This window comes from Paramisgurnus dabryanus, chromosome 7 (genome assembly GCF_030506205.2).
Source record: "Paramisgurnus dabryanus chromosome 7, PD_genome_1.1, whole genome shotgun sequence".
NCBI lineage: Eukaryota > Metazoa > Chordata > Actinopteri > Cypriniformes > Cobitidae > Paramisgurnus > Paramisgurnus dabryanus.
Genome location: NC_133343.1, coordinates 19,370,498 through 19,386,856, shown reverse-complemented (window position 1 = coordinate 19,386,856; position 16,359 = coordinate 19,370,498). Strand labels below are relative to the sequence as shown.

At 37.9% G+C, this 16,359-nt stretch overlaps 1 protein-coding gene across 3 annotated transcripts in view; it reads left to right on the top strand.

The window, feature by feature from the left end:
• Positions 1–507: 507 nt before the first annotated feature.
• wwc3 (WWC family member 3) overlaps positions 508–16,359 on the top strand; it is a 50,273-nt gene continuing 34,421 nt past the window's right edge. For all 3 annotated transcript variants that reach the window (XM_065264645.2, XM_065264646.2, XM_065264644.2), the window contains exon 1: positions 508–906. In XM_065264645.2, the coding sequence (XP_065120717.2) occupies positions 761–906 (146 nt within the window). In that variant the 5' untranslated portion in view covers positions 508–760. The remainder of the gene's footprint in view (positions 907–16,359) is intronic.

Here is a 16,359-nt window from a genome sequence, read left to right as displayed (position 1 = left end):
GTGACGTCACGAGATGGCGCTATTATACTAAAAACTAACATACTTAAGTATGAACATAAGTGTGAATTCAATGCGTTTGTGATTAGATGATTGACAGCATTCCTGAAAATTATTTCAACATAGATACAAACCCCAATCACTATTAAAGAATGATGGGTTAAAATAACGCGTTGTTAATGTAAATAACTATACTTGTTCTTTTGTTCTCTTTCAGTTTTAAGGATTACAAATTTAAGATTGTAAATTAAACATTATTTAAATAAATATATGTTTAAGATTGGTCAAGTAAGATAAAGAGATTAAAGGTTTGTTTAAAATAATTATAGCTTGAAACAATATATAATCTTAAAAAGAGTGGGTGTAAAAAGTATGCTCGTATCCACCTCCGTCAATAAAAAAGAAATCCCAAAATCATACGAGTGTGACTATTGGCTTACTTCAACCTACGTATGCATTTTGGGGCGGCACTTATGCAAATCTCCTTGCCCGAATATGGACAGTGTGGAATGAAAGATGGTAGATAGAGTCAAACATGGAGGACCGACACACAGAGTCATGAGAGCGCCGCAAAACTTTTTGGAAAAGGTGGATGCAGGACAGCCTGTGTTGATTTGATCCCCGCTCGTTTCCTCGCTGTGTCGTTTTTGTATCCGAGAGTCGATGGAAGCTAAACGTTTTGTAATGCAGTAGAGAGTTGTGATATATTTGTTGTTGGAGTTAAAGGCAGGGGGTTCGACCCCCCTACTGTCCCAGCAGCGCTATGCCGTGGGTGAGCAGCTGTAAGCGGAGAGAGAGCTCGGAGCTGCCGCTGCCCCCGGGCTGGGAGGAAGCCAGGGATTATGATGGTAGAGTCTTTTACATTGACCACAACACTCGACAAACTTCATGGATCGACCCCAGAGACAGGTAAAAGTGATCGTAAGAGGACCTGCACGGTTTTATATTGGCTGAAGTTTAAAGATTGTAGTTGTAGAGGGCGGGGGCTCGGATTCAAGTGATGATTAAGGAGCGAGGGAAGTTGCACAGTTTACAATGGAAGTGTTTTCATTCCAGAGTCCAGAGCTGATACAATGTCACATTGAGCAAATCTAACAATGTGTCTATGCAAAGGAATAATGTTGGTTTAGTGGATGTAGAGGATTTTTAGTGGATGTGTGGCTTGATTCTGTTTCATAGTTTTCGTTATTATTCTTACTATGAACTTGTCAGAACAATTTTCACTCACATTGTGTTCAGAGATGTCCAAGTTTGTCCATCAATAAATGTTTACCGTCAACGCTATTTCACCACACATTACTTTAGTTAATTTTTGTTTATATATATATATATATATATATATATATATATATATATATATATATATATATATATATATATATATATATAAATTATATATATGCAAATGATGTTTCTAGGAATGTATGTGTCATGTCTATTGCTGTTTTGTGGGAGTTTGTATGAAACAGCATACATAAATGTGGTAATGCTGTTGTTGATGATCAAAACGATTTTAATTATATTTAAAAGTCCTATGTGTCATAAACCAGTCACTCAATAACTGTGTAATACCTGACAGAGCATGTCAGTCACAGTGTTGCATTTGACTAATAGTAGGCTATCACTTATAACTCACCATATTGGAAAATTAAGAATAATGTAAGACTTTTTAACTTTTTTCAATTAATATTTATCCAGTTTCTATTTGTCAGTACTTTCTTATAATGTGCACACTTTTAACCCAGCAGTTGTTGATTTGATGATTTGTCAGCAGTATCTCTCTATAAAAACAGAGGTCAAGATTGTTTATTTAATCTATGTAAAAGGTGACGGATATTAATTATGGCTATATTAGGTTTTGTATATACATTTATTGAACTGATCAATATTGATAAGGACCGACTGTCTGTGGTGTAAGCTTTGGCCTTTTTATGTATGATTTAATTAATCTTTCATTATCAATCCTGTACACACAGTTTACTTTATCGGTAAAAATAAAACACATGTTTGTGCATTTGCCTCTGTGACAACTTCATACGTTGTATCTACATCTAGATAAATCGTTGCCTATGTGAAAATGTGAAGCTCATGTTCTTTTATCCCGAAATTGACATCATGTTTGAAAATCGACAAGAAACGTTCAGCTGACACCTTTATTGCAGTTTCGAGAAATCGTCCACTATTTAGAATAGTTTAGTTATTAAAAGCCTGTTATTTTTGCCTTTATTTTTTTAAGTGGTCACATAATGTAAACAGTGTTCAAATGAAAGAGAGAATTGAACTGTAGCTCCAAGAGTTCCATGTGGAAATATGTATGGAATGCTAGTTGGGCCGCTGGGAAAGCAGTGTGGATGTGCTTTGTGAGGTCTGTATTTTCACCAGCACAGAAACCAGGCTTTCAGTCGGACTCATTTTAAGGCACACAGAATTCATTATAGGGGTTTTGTGAATTAAATTTGGTGGGGATTTGTTGTCTTTGGGACAATTCTAACTCTTTCATCATCTTAATTGTTAAAGATGCTTGTTTATCAAAACTGTGAGCTTTCAACCTCAAATGTAATTCAGATTATTATGTCATTACATGTCACTGTTTTACTGGATGCTGTCATTGTCCTACAGTTTCTCAGGTATCATTGTTGAAATTTCAACACTCATGTCTACTACAGTAATGTTTTTCGCTGCATTTCGGGTAGTAAAAAGAACAAAGAAGGACACATGATTGTGAACTTCTAAAAGTAACATAACTTATGTTATCGTGAAAGTCACGCTGGGTTTGTAGGCATGGAAACGGCAACATCCCATGCAAAGTGAATAAGTTTAATTTATGTATGTCATGCTTGTATTGGCTTATGCATATTTCATTTTTAATCAAAAGCATCCATCGCACCCTTCTTCCCCTTTTCCTTTTTTGTTAAGAAGACAGAATGGAGTAACAAGCTGAAGCTGATAAAATAAATCTAGATAAGAAAAACCTGATCTGCTTGAAGGCTCTTCTCAGCACAGTCATGTGATGTGCTCTTGAAATGTGAAGTTTCGTAGATTCTGAGAAATCTCATATTTTCATGTCAGGATGACAGTAAAGAGTTGTAACACTGATGTTGATGTGGACATTGGCCTGTGCCATGGATGGTTTAACAGTGTGGGTTTTGGTGCTTGAATCCAGCTAATGTCCGAACCCCCGCCGCCATATTTTCTTTTCCCGTCATCTTTATTCTGCCGAACAAATATTAATGTCAAATGCTGTTTTGCTTCTCGGGCGAAAAGGCAAAATAATAAATTAAGTTTATTTAACTAAGTTTGGGAGGAGCATGGTAATTTAATCCAACCAATCAGCACGAATAGGTCTCTATAGAGTCATCCCTCACCCCATCCCCTCACTCTCAGCTGGTACATCTATCCCAATTAAAGGGGAGTACTCTGGGTTTGGGCTAATATTCCGAGCTCGGAGCCCTCCCCACGGACAGCAAGCCAAATATGCTTTATTATCATGTAACCCTTTTGATTACATGTTCATGCAAACTCGTGAAACAAAGGTTATCTCATCTTATTTAAACCCACATGCCACATGTGGCCTGTACATTAGGCTTACTTTTACATATTTTTTTATGCAGTTTAAGAGAAAGACATGCGTTTTATTGTTTTTGGGTAACCTTTCCTTGTGATCTTATTTTACTGTTGGTTGCATGGTTCAAGTAACTTAATTCCGACTTTTTCTCCCATGTGGAACAGATTGGATTTTACCCACAAACATGTAAGCAGGAAAAACGCATGTATTTTCTGATCGATTTTCATATGTGGAAATAAATTTGATATTAATTAATATACGTGCATTTGCATCTGCTACTTAAGCACATAAATACGATATTCACCTGTCAATGCATGACATACGACATTGATAAAGCAACAGTTCATCAACTCAGGTCAACGATTTGGGAGCACATGACTCATATCAGTAGTGCGGTTTAAAGTAGTGTAACAACATAGTCTTGTTACAAAATAAAGCTGTATAATATTGTATATAAACCTTGGATAATCATTCTGCGTCCATCCATTTGGGGCCGTTTTATGGCCCTTCCTGCTTGCGCTTTTCCAGGTCAATATTTCTGGCCTAGAGTTTTGCCAAGGGTATAAATGTAGATATTGGATACGGGTCACTTATAAAAGATAATGTCCATAGAAAGTCAACAAATCGGAATTGGGCATCAAAACCTGTAGACTTTGTTAGAAATGCAGAAAATTAGTGTACGTATCTCTAATCTCGAAACATTACCACAATGCAAAAAATGTTAATTGGAATTGAATTCTTTACAAATCTGTTTATATAATGTGGATTTGATCATGGCCATAGACTGTAAAACAAGATGAACGATGCCTGTTCGCTCTCTTCCGTTGGTGAAAAGTGAAGCCGCCAGTGTCCTGATATGGCGCTGACATCTTGGGTCTTGAGTCTGCGCAGTAGTGATTTCGGGACCAGTCATGCGCAGTAGTAAGCAGGAAGTAAAGCTGCAAACTCAAGGCCCGCCCTCGCTCTCGCAGAATGCGCATATCACAGCTGTCAATAATGACGTGACAGTACCGTTTTTATAGCATTAAATTACCAACTAAAAACAAACTTATTTTAAAAACAAACCCTTGAATTTACATCAGCGTTATAAAAACTACAGTAAATGACAAAAACCAGCTTTGGAAAAAAGATAATTGAACTGTAATTAAATTGTTTAGTTGGTCTCAAGTCCCATTGGATAACATGGGGGAGGCGGGTTTATGACCTATACTGGGACCAGTCACTGGGGGGCGATCGAGATGTTTTGGCTTCACTTTTCATGTTTCACACCACCTACTTGTTTAAGCAGCAACTGTGTACTAATAAACATGAGTTTTGGGGTTTTCAGACAAGGTGACAGCTTGTAGTGAAAACTGGAATGAGTGTGTGAATTCACTGCACAGTCACCTGGGAAACCACTGGAGGTTCTCTGTGAAACAGGGCCATCTTCTAGCACCTGACCATCAGTTCTTACTCAACACACTCCAATAGTTAATCCAAGAATTATACGCAAATTATCCTACTTTTTAGGCTATTCCTGCACAATATCTTTTTTAAATAAAAATCCTCAATATTTTATTTAAATGATGTGTTTACCTGTGAAGTATTAAGATATTTAAAGGGAAACTCCACTTTTTTGAAAATATGCTCACTTTCCAGCTCCCCTAGAGTTAAACATTTGATGTTTACCGTTTTGGAATCCATTCAGCCGATCTCCGGGACTGCCGTAACATGGCTGCAGGAGGTGCGCCTGCTGCAGCCATGTTACCGCAGTAAAGTCCTTGATTATTACGCCAGAATGAAAATATAGTTCCTAGAAACGATTAATTTTCAACTATAAATTTTCCGTCGGTCTTAACACATGATGTAACTACAGTAGAGTCAAGGTTATTTTTTAGTGCGATGCTAATGGTCTAATCAGATTCAATGGATTGTGCTAACCAGGGCTGTTCCGAATACCATTTTTTGAGCTTCGAAGCTCTAGTAGAAATCAAATCGAATATTCGAAGCTTCGGAAGGAGGGGCTGAACATATTTTTCTCTTTAATAAAGCCAGGAATCTCTGTGTGTATGTGTGTGTGTGTCTGTCTGTCTACAGTTTTTTACAGTTATGTGGCGAATGTGTTGCTGCGGACCCAAGGGAGTGTAGTGCCTTAATTTCATGCAATATGGACTTGTGACATGTTTAGAATTAATACGTTTTAAGTAAACTACAGAAAAGCGCAAGGCAAGCTGGAAGCGGCGTGCCAGTCATGCGTCCTGCGAGAACAGCATTAGTGAAACAAAACACAAGAGCAATACTTTTAATAAGGTAGCCTTACATTTTCTAACAAAAAAACATTCCCGCATCAGAAATAAGCAGCACAGTAATTACTGACAACGTAAAGGGTACGCCATTTAAATAAAACATAGAAAATAAATGAACGAAGTTCAACAAACTAATAAAACGGTAGCATACATTCAAAATCAAGTTTATTTACTTACACCATACAATATGTTTTTTCATCAGTAGAACAATAAAGAAGATATTTTGCAGAAACAACAGTGCTCCGTCATGCAAGTCAACCGATCCGCTTTGAGAGCTAAAGCTAAAGCATTACATATTGAGAAGCAAATCAATCAGTTTTTGCAAGAAACTGAACGTTATTTACAAACACTATTAGCGTGAATGCCAAAGCAGGAAGCGCGCTTTACTTTCGATGCGATCTCTTTTGCTGGTGGCTATGGATGTTGGTCTCTCTGCGCCACCTATAGAGCAATAGCGTGAAGCGCACTACCTTCTTGGCAAACGCTCTGCATTAACGCTGTAAAAAAAAAAAAAAAAAAATATATATATATATATATATATATATATATATATATATATATATATATATATATATATATATATATATATATATATTTGAATCTCAAAACTGAAAATCGAATGTCAACACACAGAACGAATATTCAAATATTCTGGTCCAGCCCTAGTGCTAACCTATGCTAAAAGTGGTATCGCCAGACCCAGAGATCAGCTGAATGGATTCCAAAACAGTAAAAATCAAAAGTTTAACAATAGGGGAGCTGGAAAATGAGCATATTTTCCAAAAAGTGTGTCACTTCAATGAGATAGTCCACCCTTCATGTCATTGCAAATCTTCATGTCTTTTCTTTTGCAGAACACAAAAGAATATATTTTGAAGAACTCTGGTTACCAAACAATACTGAGCTCATTGTCATACATTGTATATGGACACAAAACCAGTGAGACATTTCATTGAAATATCTTCTCTTGTGTTCCACAGATAAAAGACCCATATACAGATTTTCAATGACATGATGGTGAATAAAGGTTGACATAATTTTTGGGGGGTGAACTATCCCTTTAAGTGTGCGAATGCGTCGGTATTACTCAGTGTGAAAATTATTGGAGAAGTTTGTGTCACTGTAGACGGACAAACTTAAGAACATTTTTTGTGTCATTTTGTGTCATAGGTTTTGTTTAAAGAGCACGTATTATGCTAATGTGAAAATTACCTTACATGCAGTGTTCTTTGTGGTTTTAAGTGAATGTAAACAGTCTGCAAAACTGAAAGTGAACAGTAACTCTAGTTATTTGCTTTCAAAAGAAAGAGTCGCTGGAACGAGTCATCCAGAATTCGAATCGCTTTTTCCTAAAGTTGCTACATCACGCCTTGCAGTGCGTTCTACGTAGTCTCGAATACACAAACCCTGTGAATGGCAGCATGTCGAGTAGACGCTGTGCTCTTGTCTCTGCGCTGTGAAAGCGAATTAAGCAAATGTTAATTTTCACCTCCAAAAGAAGGAGGCTTTAAACAATCAGTAGTTAAAATTAATCTACAATGCCACAGTCACTGTTGTTTTTATACTAATTTCCATAGCGCGGCTTACTCATCTGTCATTGGTTGGCCACACAGATAGTACGCATCAAAATCATGCCAATTGAGTCAGTAAGCGTTGCTGCATAAAGGTGGTCAGGTTTAAGAGCAACAGTGCCACAGTGTTTTCACTTTTTCCTGAATGTACTTTACGATTGTCTGTGCATATTATGTTGGAATAAGAAAAAAATTTGACATAACAAATTACACAATTTGAGGTTTTACTCAATTTGTGTTGTGGTGCTTACTAATACTTGTTACTTAGATACATCATCACTCCTAGCTTAGCATGACTAAAAAAAGGTTAAAGTTTTCCGGTGGTATTGTTTTTTTTTTTCAAAGCTTGAAAATGTCAAATGACAGCAATTCAAACAGGAGTTCAAACTATGTTGGATGGGCTTAGATGTCCTAAGAGTATAATTTTTTAAAAAACCCAAAAAGCAATTTTTCAGGCAAACATAGTATTGTCTTGTTTTTGCGAAGGCGGGCTTTGTGGCAGGAAGGGCGCGTTTCACCTCGACAAGACAATAGTCGTGTAAACAGCAAACATAGTCTGCGTTTGCAAGCTTCCTAAGGTGGCTCCCAAAGAGTCTGTGCTCCTCCGTCCACTTGCTCCTGTTTCTGTGGGGAAGCTTTTGTGACTGAGGAATGAGTGCAATGTCAGGCATGCTCACGCTAATGCCTGAGGGACTCTGCCCGTGTTCGGCCCCAGACAAAGCTGCCCAATGGAGGCAGCAGTTCCCACGTGTCTCCCCTCCCTCCATCCCCAGGCCCCGCGGCACTCCTTTATTCTTTACAGGCTCTGTTATGCAATGGCCGCATCCAGGCCTGCTGCTTGGCAAGGGGAAGCCTTTATACGTGGTCACAAAGCACACCAAATTCAATTATTCTGGAAAGTGGAAGCCGTGTTGCCAACGCCAAAAGGTTATTCACATGAACGCAAAACCCCTCGATGCTATTTTGCTTCTCTTGGTGTTTTCATTGTGTCGGTTAAGGGAGGGCAAGTTTTTTGTTCAATAAGGGCCGGTGAACATGGCTTTGTATCATGCAGAGTGTGTTTGTTTGGAGGGTTTGAATCGCCAACATGTTAAACTTTGTGTAGGCATTGTGTTTGCTGCGGTTTATTGTCATGGGCCCTCCAATGCTGCATTTATCATTTGTGTAGTTGTGCGGTAAAGTAAAATGTCTATGGAAACGTTACACTCTAAAAAAATGCTGCGTTTCAACAAAGAAAATGTTTATATTTGACCAATTAATGGGTTAAAACAACCCTGCATATAGGGTTAAGATGTCCCTTGTTGTCCCAAAGTTGGTTTGAAAATAACCCAGCATTTGTTTTTTGTAATAATAGCAAAATAATTATATTGAATTGAAACATTAAAGTACTCTTATTTTTTTATTTTACAGATTCATTACAACTTCTGTTTTGTTGTTATTTAAATAAGTGAATGGTGCAAGCATTAGAGCTACTGTTTTAGTAAAGACATTTTTCACAATGGCTGAATTTAATCTGATTGCAGGTTATGAAAATACAGTTTGCATATAACCTAAACATTGGCATCTGATTAAAATGTTACTTTACATGTACATTCTATATATTCCGAATCAAACGTCATCGCAAGCACACAGGCAGGGTTGCCAGATTCGCGTATCAAAACCAAACCAAAGGACATTTAAAACTATCCCAAAAGCATTCTAAAGACTATTCAGAGCCCAAATACCAATAACTAATTAACAAAATCTTTAACCTGCAGAAAGCAACCTCGCCGAAACAGTTCTTCCCACAAAATCTGAAAGCAGAGGACTTGGCAACGCAGCACACAGCATCTCTTGTCAAGTTATTTGCTTTATCTCTGGATAAATGTACAAAGTCAAAGTTGAGTTGGAGATATAATCGATATTTGCTTCCGATCGAAGGTGTTTACATGAAGGCTTTTCAATCCAATTAAGCCATTTAATAGATTACAATCGAATTATTTGGTTGCATGTAAACTTACCTAATGAAAACCCTTTTTATTAGAGCAAAGATTTTGGGTGCACATCATTTGCCAAAAATTTATTCCCCTCCGCTTATGGGAAATAATGTATTGAACATGACTGTGATTGAAACTTAACCATCGATTAAATTATTTCGAACAAACCTGAAAATAGTATTTGTCTTAGTATTTACAGTGCATGTAGTCATTGACTACATAAATCTGCAACACAAAAAACGATTAATGGGATTAAATGGTTTTCCATTCAACCTTTTATTATTGCCACAAGATAACATTATGGATTTTTTTAATTTTGCATACATAAAAAGAGATGTTAAGGAAAATGCTGTCTTTTTTTACATTTTTTTATTATTTAAATGAGGCTTTTGGACAAATGTCCAGTTTGTTGAATATGTTGTGTACTTTGGTGTTAGTCATTCTGAAAGCGAAACATTGAAAGCACGCATTTCCAAAACATTTTCCAGGGGACGTCTTTCAACATTAGGAATGATTTTTGAAAATTGGGCAAGTCATATAACAGTACAACCCATACAAGTTTCCCCTCATGGCCATGGTTTTTGTTCATGTCAAAATAAATCTACATCTAAGTTCCATATTGGTCTATTATGTCCATAAAAACTTGACGTTTGTACTTTTCCGAAGATTAATGGTGTATTGTAATCTGCAGTTGAATGCAGCAAAACTGTTTTATCAACCGATTGACAGTTTCATCTTATTCCTGCTGTTCAGTGTCTTGCGTAGTTTAATATACTCGAAAATCTTTTCACTGCATCAAACCCTCAAGAGTTATGGTTTGACCAATCATATGGCCTCCTGATGTCACTAAAATTATGTGGCTAAGCGCATCTTTCTGAAGATAGATTTCCCTTTTAAGATTAAGACTTAAACCCAAAACTTTTAAACCTAGAGCTCCGGCTGATTTTTCAGCACACCAGGTGCACTCAGTCACACACAGGTTATGCCGATCATGTCTGGAATGCTATCTTAGCAGGATGTACCAGACTCGTCAGGGCCGTTTACTGTGGAATTTCAACGTTGTCTGAAAAATCCATCATGTTGGTAATCTAGCACCAGAATGATCAAATGCACAAACATAAACACATATTTACCCTCAGAAACCGCAGACACTAGAGGATTGTTCAGCAAGCAAGCTTACGTACCTATAACCATGTCCTTGTATAATCTACTGTATGAGATGTTTTCTGGTATTTTTTAAACACTAGTGGATTTATGAAAAATAATAAATAACATTTTTATGGTGTAGTATAGAACCATACATATACAACCAGTATAGACTTATATAGTATAGAAGCATAAGACTCTTAAGTTTGCCTGTATCTCATTAAGTCAGTCAACAACATGTCCAGGAGGCAGGAATGTCACTAAAATTGTCCTTGCATTCAATATATATAAATATTGTGGCAGCATTATTAAAATTTCACATTTTTGTTTTCACTTCCCCTCATATTTGACACTTATTTTTGAACGATGTTCCCATTTATCATTGTCTTACTGTGAAAGTGATAGCAGGAATGATGGCAGTATCTAAATAAGTCTGCAGAAGCAGGTTCTTCAGTGGTGCTACTTATAGTCAGCCTATTTCTATAAGATGCTGGATATAATGTTAGGAGTGGAAGTCTGTCTAGTGCTGTCTGATGCTCAGCTGCCCGGACATAAATGAACAACATAAATGAAATTCCTCCCAAAGTTTTTCTGTCATATTTTAAACCAAGAGTGTAATTTTTAGATTAACACTTGTGGATCTCTGCATATACATAGCGCAAGCCCTTATGTTGTTGCAGTCACAATATTAGCCTGGCCATAAGTGTCTCATATGATAATTTGATAAATGAAGAGCTCTGGTGCAAAACCCTCTAAAGGCGTCTGACATGTTTTCTTGTAAATGAGAATTTTTAATAAAACTCTCAATGGATTCTGCTAACAAACTGGTATTTCTGAATGGCCTTGGGCTGGGATTAAGTGGATTTGATGCAAAAGTATTTGATGAACGTGTAATACGTGTCGAGTGCATATATAAAGTAATAGTGGCTTTTGCATCTGAGCTCCTCATATGCTTTCTGCAATATTGTATTTTAGTTTATGTTGTACAGGTGCTTTAATTATCATGACAGTCCCTTACTAAGTTAAATATTTGCTGAGGTTAAGCGAGACCAAATTTAGCAGTGCGTAAACTATTCCATCCCTCTTAAAAACCTTAGGTTTGTAAAGTGTGACATGTTTCTTTAACAATAGAATATCTCTAGCGGTAAGCAAGCCGTTAAACAATTAAAGGTTTAACCACAGAGCAGAGGCCGCGCTGTGCCATGGCGACAAGTTGTCTAAATGAAGGCTGCGAATTAATTAAGCCAATAAAAGATCCTCGTAAAGTTATACAGAGCTGATCAACCCACATGAAAGTTGACGTCTGTAACGGCGGCCTTCAAATGAAATTGCTTCTTAAAGCATATGGTTGCCAAAACAAAAGTTCTGCCACCGGATTTCGCAGAACCCAGAAAGGAGTAGCGCTTGGAGCTCGGTAGGCATTAAAATTCTGCCTCCGAGCTACTATAATTAAGTTTATTTGCGTATATTATTTTTAGAGAAACACATTCTTGACGAGGAATGCAGAGCCTGTTGTTTTGGAGCATCTTAATTTGCAGGCGGAATTTTGGTCCGGCCCTTTGTTGTCCAGAACGGCTCGAGCTGAAGAAGCGACAGGGTGGATGTCCAGACAAGGCCTGGACCTACGGCCCAGACTCCAGTTACACATGCCTTTCCCACCAGGGAAAATAGCGTCGTTCCAGATGGAAATATCTACTGGGAAACATCAGGGAGACGGCAAAGCGGACCGTCAGATGATTATAGAATTAGCAAATGTCTGACGCTCGCGCATCGTGTGCTAAATTGCTCTTCATTTTTAATTTTGGCCTGCGGACACAGACTGACATTCTTTAACACTCCCTGAAGGAGGATTCCGCTGTAAAAGAATCCCTCTCTCTTTCTCTGAAGAGAAGATGATCTTGAGATGTTTACCCTGTAATGATACTTTGATGGTTTTTGATCATGAGAACGTTTTACTCCTTTAGTCTGCAATAGGAAATCATTTGGCTTTGGAAGTGACTTTCAAAATAGGGTTTTAAGTGGTTACAATTTTTATAGTACTACAGTATGCGCTACATAAATGGTCTTGCCATTCATTCTCTGGTTGTTTAAAACTTGGGACACATTTCAATGCTCAGAGTGTATTTGAGAAATTCCCAAGTCTTAAAATAACCCATGGCCCCTGCAACTCTTTTTCTTTCAACCGATGACGGGTTTTGGGATTCAGCCCGCTAAACACTCCGAGACCTCTCCTTCTGGCAGAGCTGCTTTCCTCTCTGGAAGAAAAGGCGTGGTATGGGAAGATTAGCTCTCTCAGAGCACAGAGGGTCTCTCAGGAACTGAAACAAAACACTCGCTTGAGAAACTTACAAGTTTGTTCATTGGCGAATTGAGTTTTGAGGCCAGAGTCGTTTTTGATAACGAATGTTCTCTTCTAATCTGAGAAAATTACTTGTTCGAGACATTGCTGTTGATGCACCTACAGTGGTTAGGCTGGGATTTTAAAGATGTGGTATCCTTAAAATCTGGTGGTGATTCTAGTGTCCTTGGCAAGATAAAACTTGACCTATATCTCATAATTCCCTAAACAGACTTAATTACATGTATGGAAACACTAAATTAATGAAATGACAAAATTAAAATGCACACAAATTTTGATTAAAGAGCACCTATTGTCCAATTCATGTTTTTAAATTTCCTTTGGTGTGTAAGTGTGTATTAGTATGTTAACGATATGCAAAAGGTACATACCCTAAAGTAAATGATGACGCGAGTTATTGTTTCCAACGTAAATCTCTTTTCTTGTATTTCAACAATCACACGGATTGTAGACAACAGTTTACTTCCTGGGATTGTTAATGTAGACACCGCTTCGGACTTACAGCCTGTAAGTTAACTACTATTAGTGACCGAATCTTTCAAACATGGTAAGGAGCGTCACATTTCCGGCTGACGTCAGAGGTATTCAGACCAATCACAACGTACAGATTAGCTGGCCAGTCAGGGACACAGAGCTTTTAAAATCCGTGCATTTCAGGAAAAATTTCGGTTGCTGAACAATTGGTGCATCCCTAGTTCTTTAGATCAGGGGTCCCCAACCTTTTTTTCACCACGGACCGGTTACAGCTTTAAAAAAAATTTGCGGACCGGGGGAAATGGGGGGGGGGGTTCGTGTCGCTGAGTTGCTGTTCAAACGTGCTGAAAATCCTCCTTTTCGAAATGTACGTTTTAAACGGAAGTAAAGATAACAACCATGCATTAGGAAAATTAATAATTGCTTTATTTAGGCTATAGTATATTTTCTATAGACTATAAAAACATATTTTTTACTTTCATTGTTTTTACTAGTTTGCCTGCCCATTTAGTCTTAATAATTAATGGAACCTAAACGAACTTGGCTTGCTGTTCTCGAAGGCAGCTCGAATCTTGGTCGGGCTCGAGACCCAATTCCAAGTAATGCCAGAAGAATTGCGGCTGGGCGCAGAGGCACGGAGACTCACGTTTACCATGATTAATGATGATTGACAAGTTTAGGTTCCTTTCAAACCCATGTTAACTCTTTCACCGCCAGCGTTTTTAAAAAAAGTTGCCAGCCAGCGCCAGCGTTTTTTCATGATTTTCACCAAAGTTTAATGCCTTCCAGAAAATGTTCTTCTTTAAATATATAAACATACAATATACCAAATGAAAGAACAGACCCTCTGCTTTCAAACAAAAAAAACCGTTTCATCCTACCTTTAGTGGTTCTTTTGCAATCAGCTTTTGAATATGGGTAGGTTTTTGCAAAAACACCATATTTTGAGCAAAAAGCAGAGATAATTCCATTTTTATGGCGGACTTTTCATAGAGATCCCATTCAGAGCGATCTTTAAAACAGACACGGACATGCAGCAGCTTGCCATAGGGCAATACTTCCGGTTTTAAAAAGTTGCGGAAGGGCACCACCTGGTGGATAATAGCGGTATTGCGGAAAGACGGAAAATCTCGTCATTGGCGGGGAAGCGTTTTCTCTTAATTGACGAGATATCTCGTCAATGGCGGGGAAAGAGTTAAAAGTGTAGCCGTTAAAATATTATTAGCCTAATAGTTTATTTTGATCATGGTGCTACGATCGATGGATAATTCTGAAGTTGTTTCAAAGAAGAATAAAATAATTACTTTTCAGTAATTTGCGCTGTCACACATCTGAACGTCTCCGCATATGTACATCATTGCGACGTACATTTGCAAATGATTCATAAAGTCATACCTCCGCAATTCTTTGATCGATTGTGTTTTAGAAGTACTGTATGCTCAAACTCTAATGACAGCAATGTGATCGCTGATGCGCTGGTAGAGAGAGAGAGGCGGAGAAAAAGAGAGAGAGCGCGGCTCTGTTCAAAAGTGGAAATGATTGATGTTATTTGAAGTCGGCTCTTACAGTACAAAATACCCGATTAAGCTATTACGTGGCTATCATACACATTTTTCGGGACACTCTTGCGACCCGGTGGCAACTTGTCCACGACCCAGTACTGCGTCGCGACCCGGTGGTTGGGGACCTCTGCTTTAGATTGTTAAAAGGTATGGTAGAAATGGTTCTTCTAACACCAAATGGTTCTTTGAAGAACCAAAAATGGTTCTTCCAATGCAAAGCATCTTTAATTTAAAGGGCGTACTCACATTATGTAAATTGACTGTACCCGAGTACGTTTGACCCCAAAGTATGGTTCATTTGGCTAGTGTTTATTGTTTATTGACTTTATCAGCATCGTTACAGGTACCCAAAGACGTTTGTCATAAGGGGACACTGAATTATTTTGCTGTTACAATGAATGTCAAAGCATATTTACTCAAGTTAAAATACAAGATTAAAAGAAAAAGAAGAATAAATACTTAATAAAGGTATACAAAGTCGATTTAAAATCCATAATCATTTAAAAGTCTACACATATATGGAATAGGTGATCTCCTGAATTGTTCCGTTCGGCATCTGGGGGTTGTCAGTTTAGAAGAGTTCCTCATCTGGCGTCCAGTCAGCTGCTCCCTGAGTGGTGGTAGCCAATCTCTAAAGCTAGACTTATATAGCTTCCTAGCAAAATCAAGGCACAATTGGTCTCGTCTCTCTGCTAGTGTACACAGTCCAAGAAAGGAGAGGGCATCAGAATATCCTTCGTACCTTCGTCCCAGTATGATTTTACAAACTCGTTTCTGCACTCTTTCCAACCTTTTAATTTGATAAGTGGTCAAGGAATTATGCCAAACTGGGACTGCATACTCTAACACTGGACGTACGTACCCAGTATAGATGGTAACCAGTTCTTCATCATGAACTCCAAATTTCTTTAGCCGGCGAAAAGCAAAAAGCTTTCTATTAGCTGAGGACAACATGTGGTCCACTTGACCGTCCCATTTTAAGTCATTCTGAATGGTTACTCCTAAGATCTTAACAGAGTCACAGATGTTTAGAATATTCTGATCTATAGAAAGTGGTGGCCAAGTTGGCAAATGTTTCATACGGGAGACATGTAAGACATTACATTTTTTTGAGTTAAGTTTCATCTTATGGTCCTCAACCCAGATGCCAAGGTCATTTAATGTATGCTGGAGAGTACAAGGCTGATGAACTGTCCACCTTTGGGCCATAGTCATGTCATCCACATATTTCCAGTGGTTAATTTGATCTTGAAGAGCATTGTTAATCAGTGCTAAGAAGATTATGGGTCCCAATATGGTTCCCTGGGCAACTCCACATGAAGGATACTCCCAATCAGATAAATATCCATGGTAACGCACTCTTTGACGGCGATTAGACATAAAATTACTGATCCATGGAATTAGACTAGGTCTCGCTCCAAGAT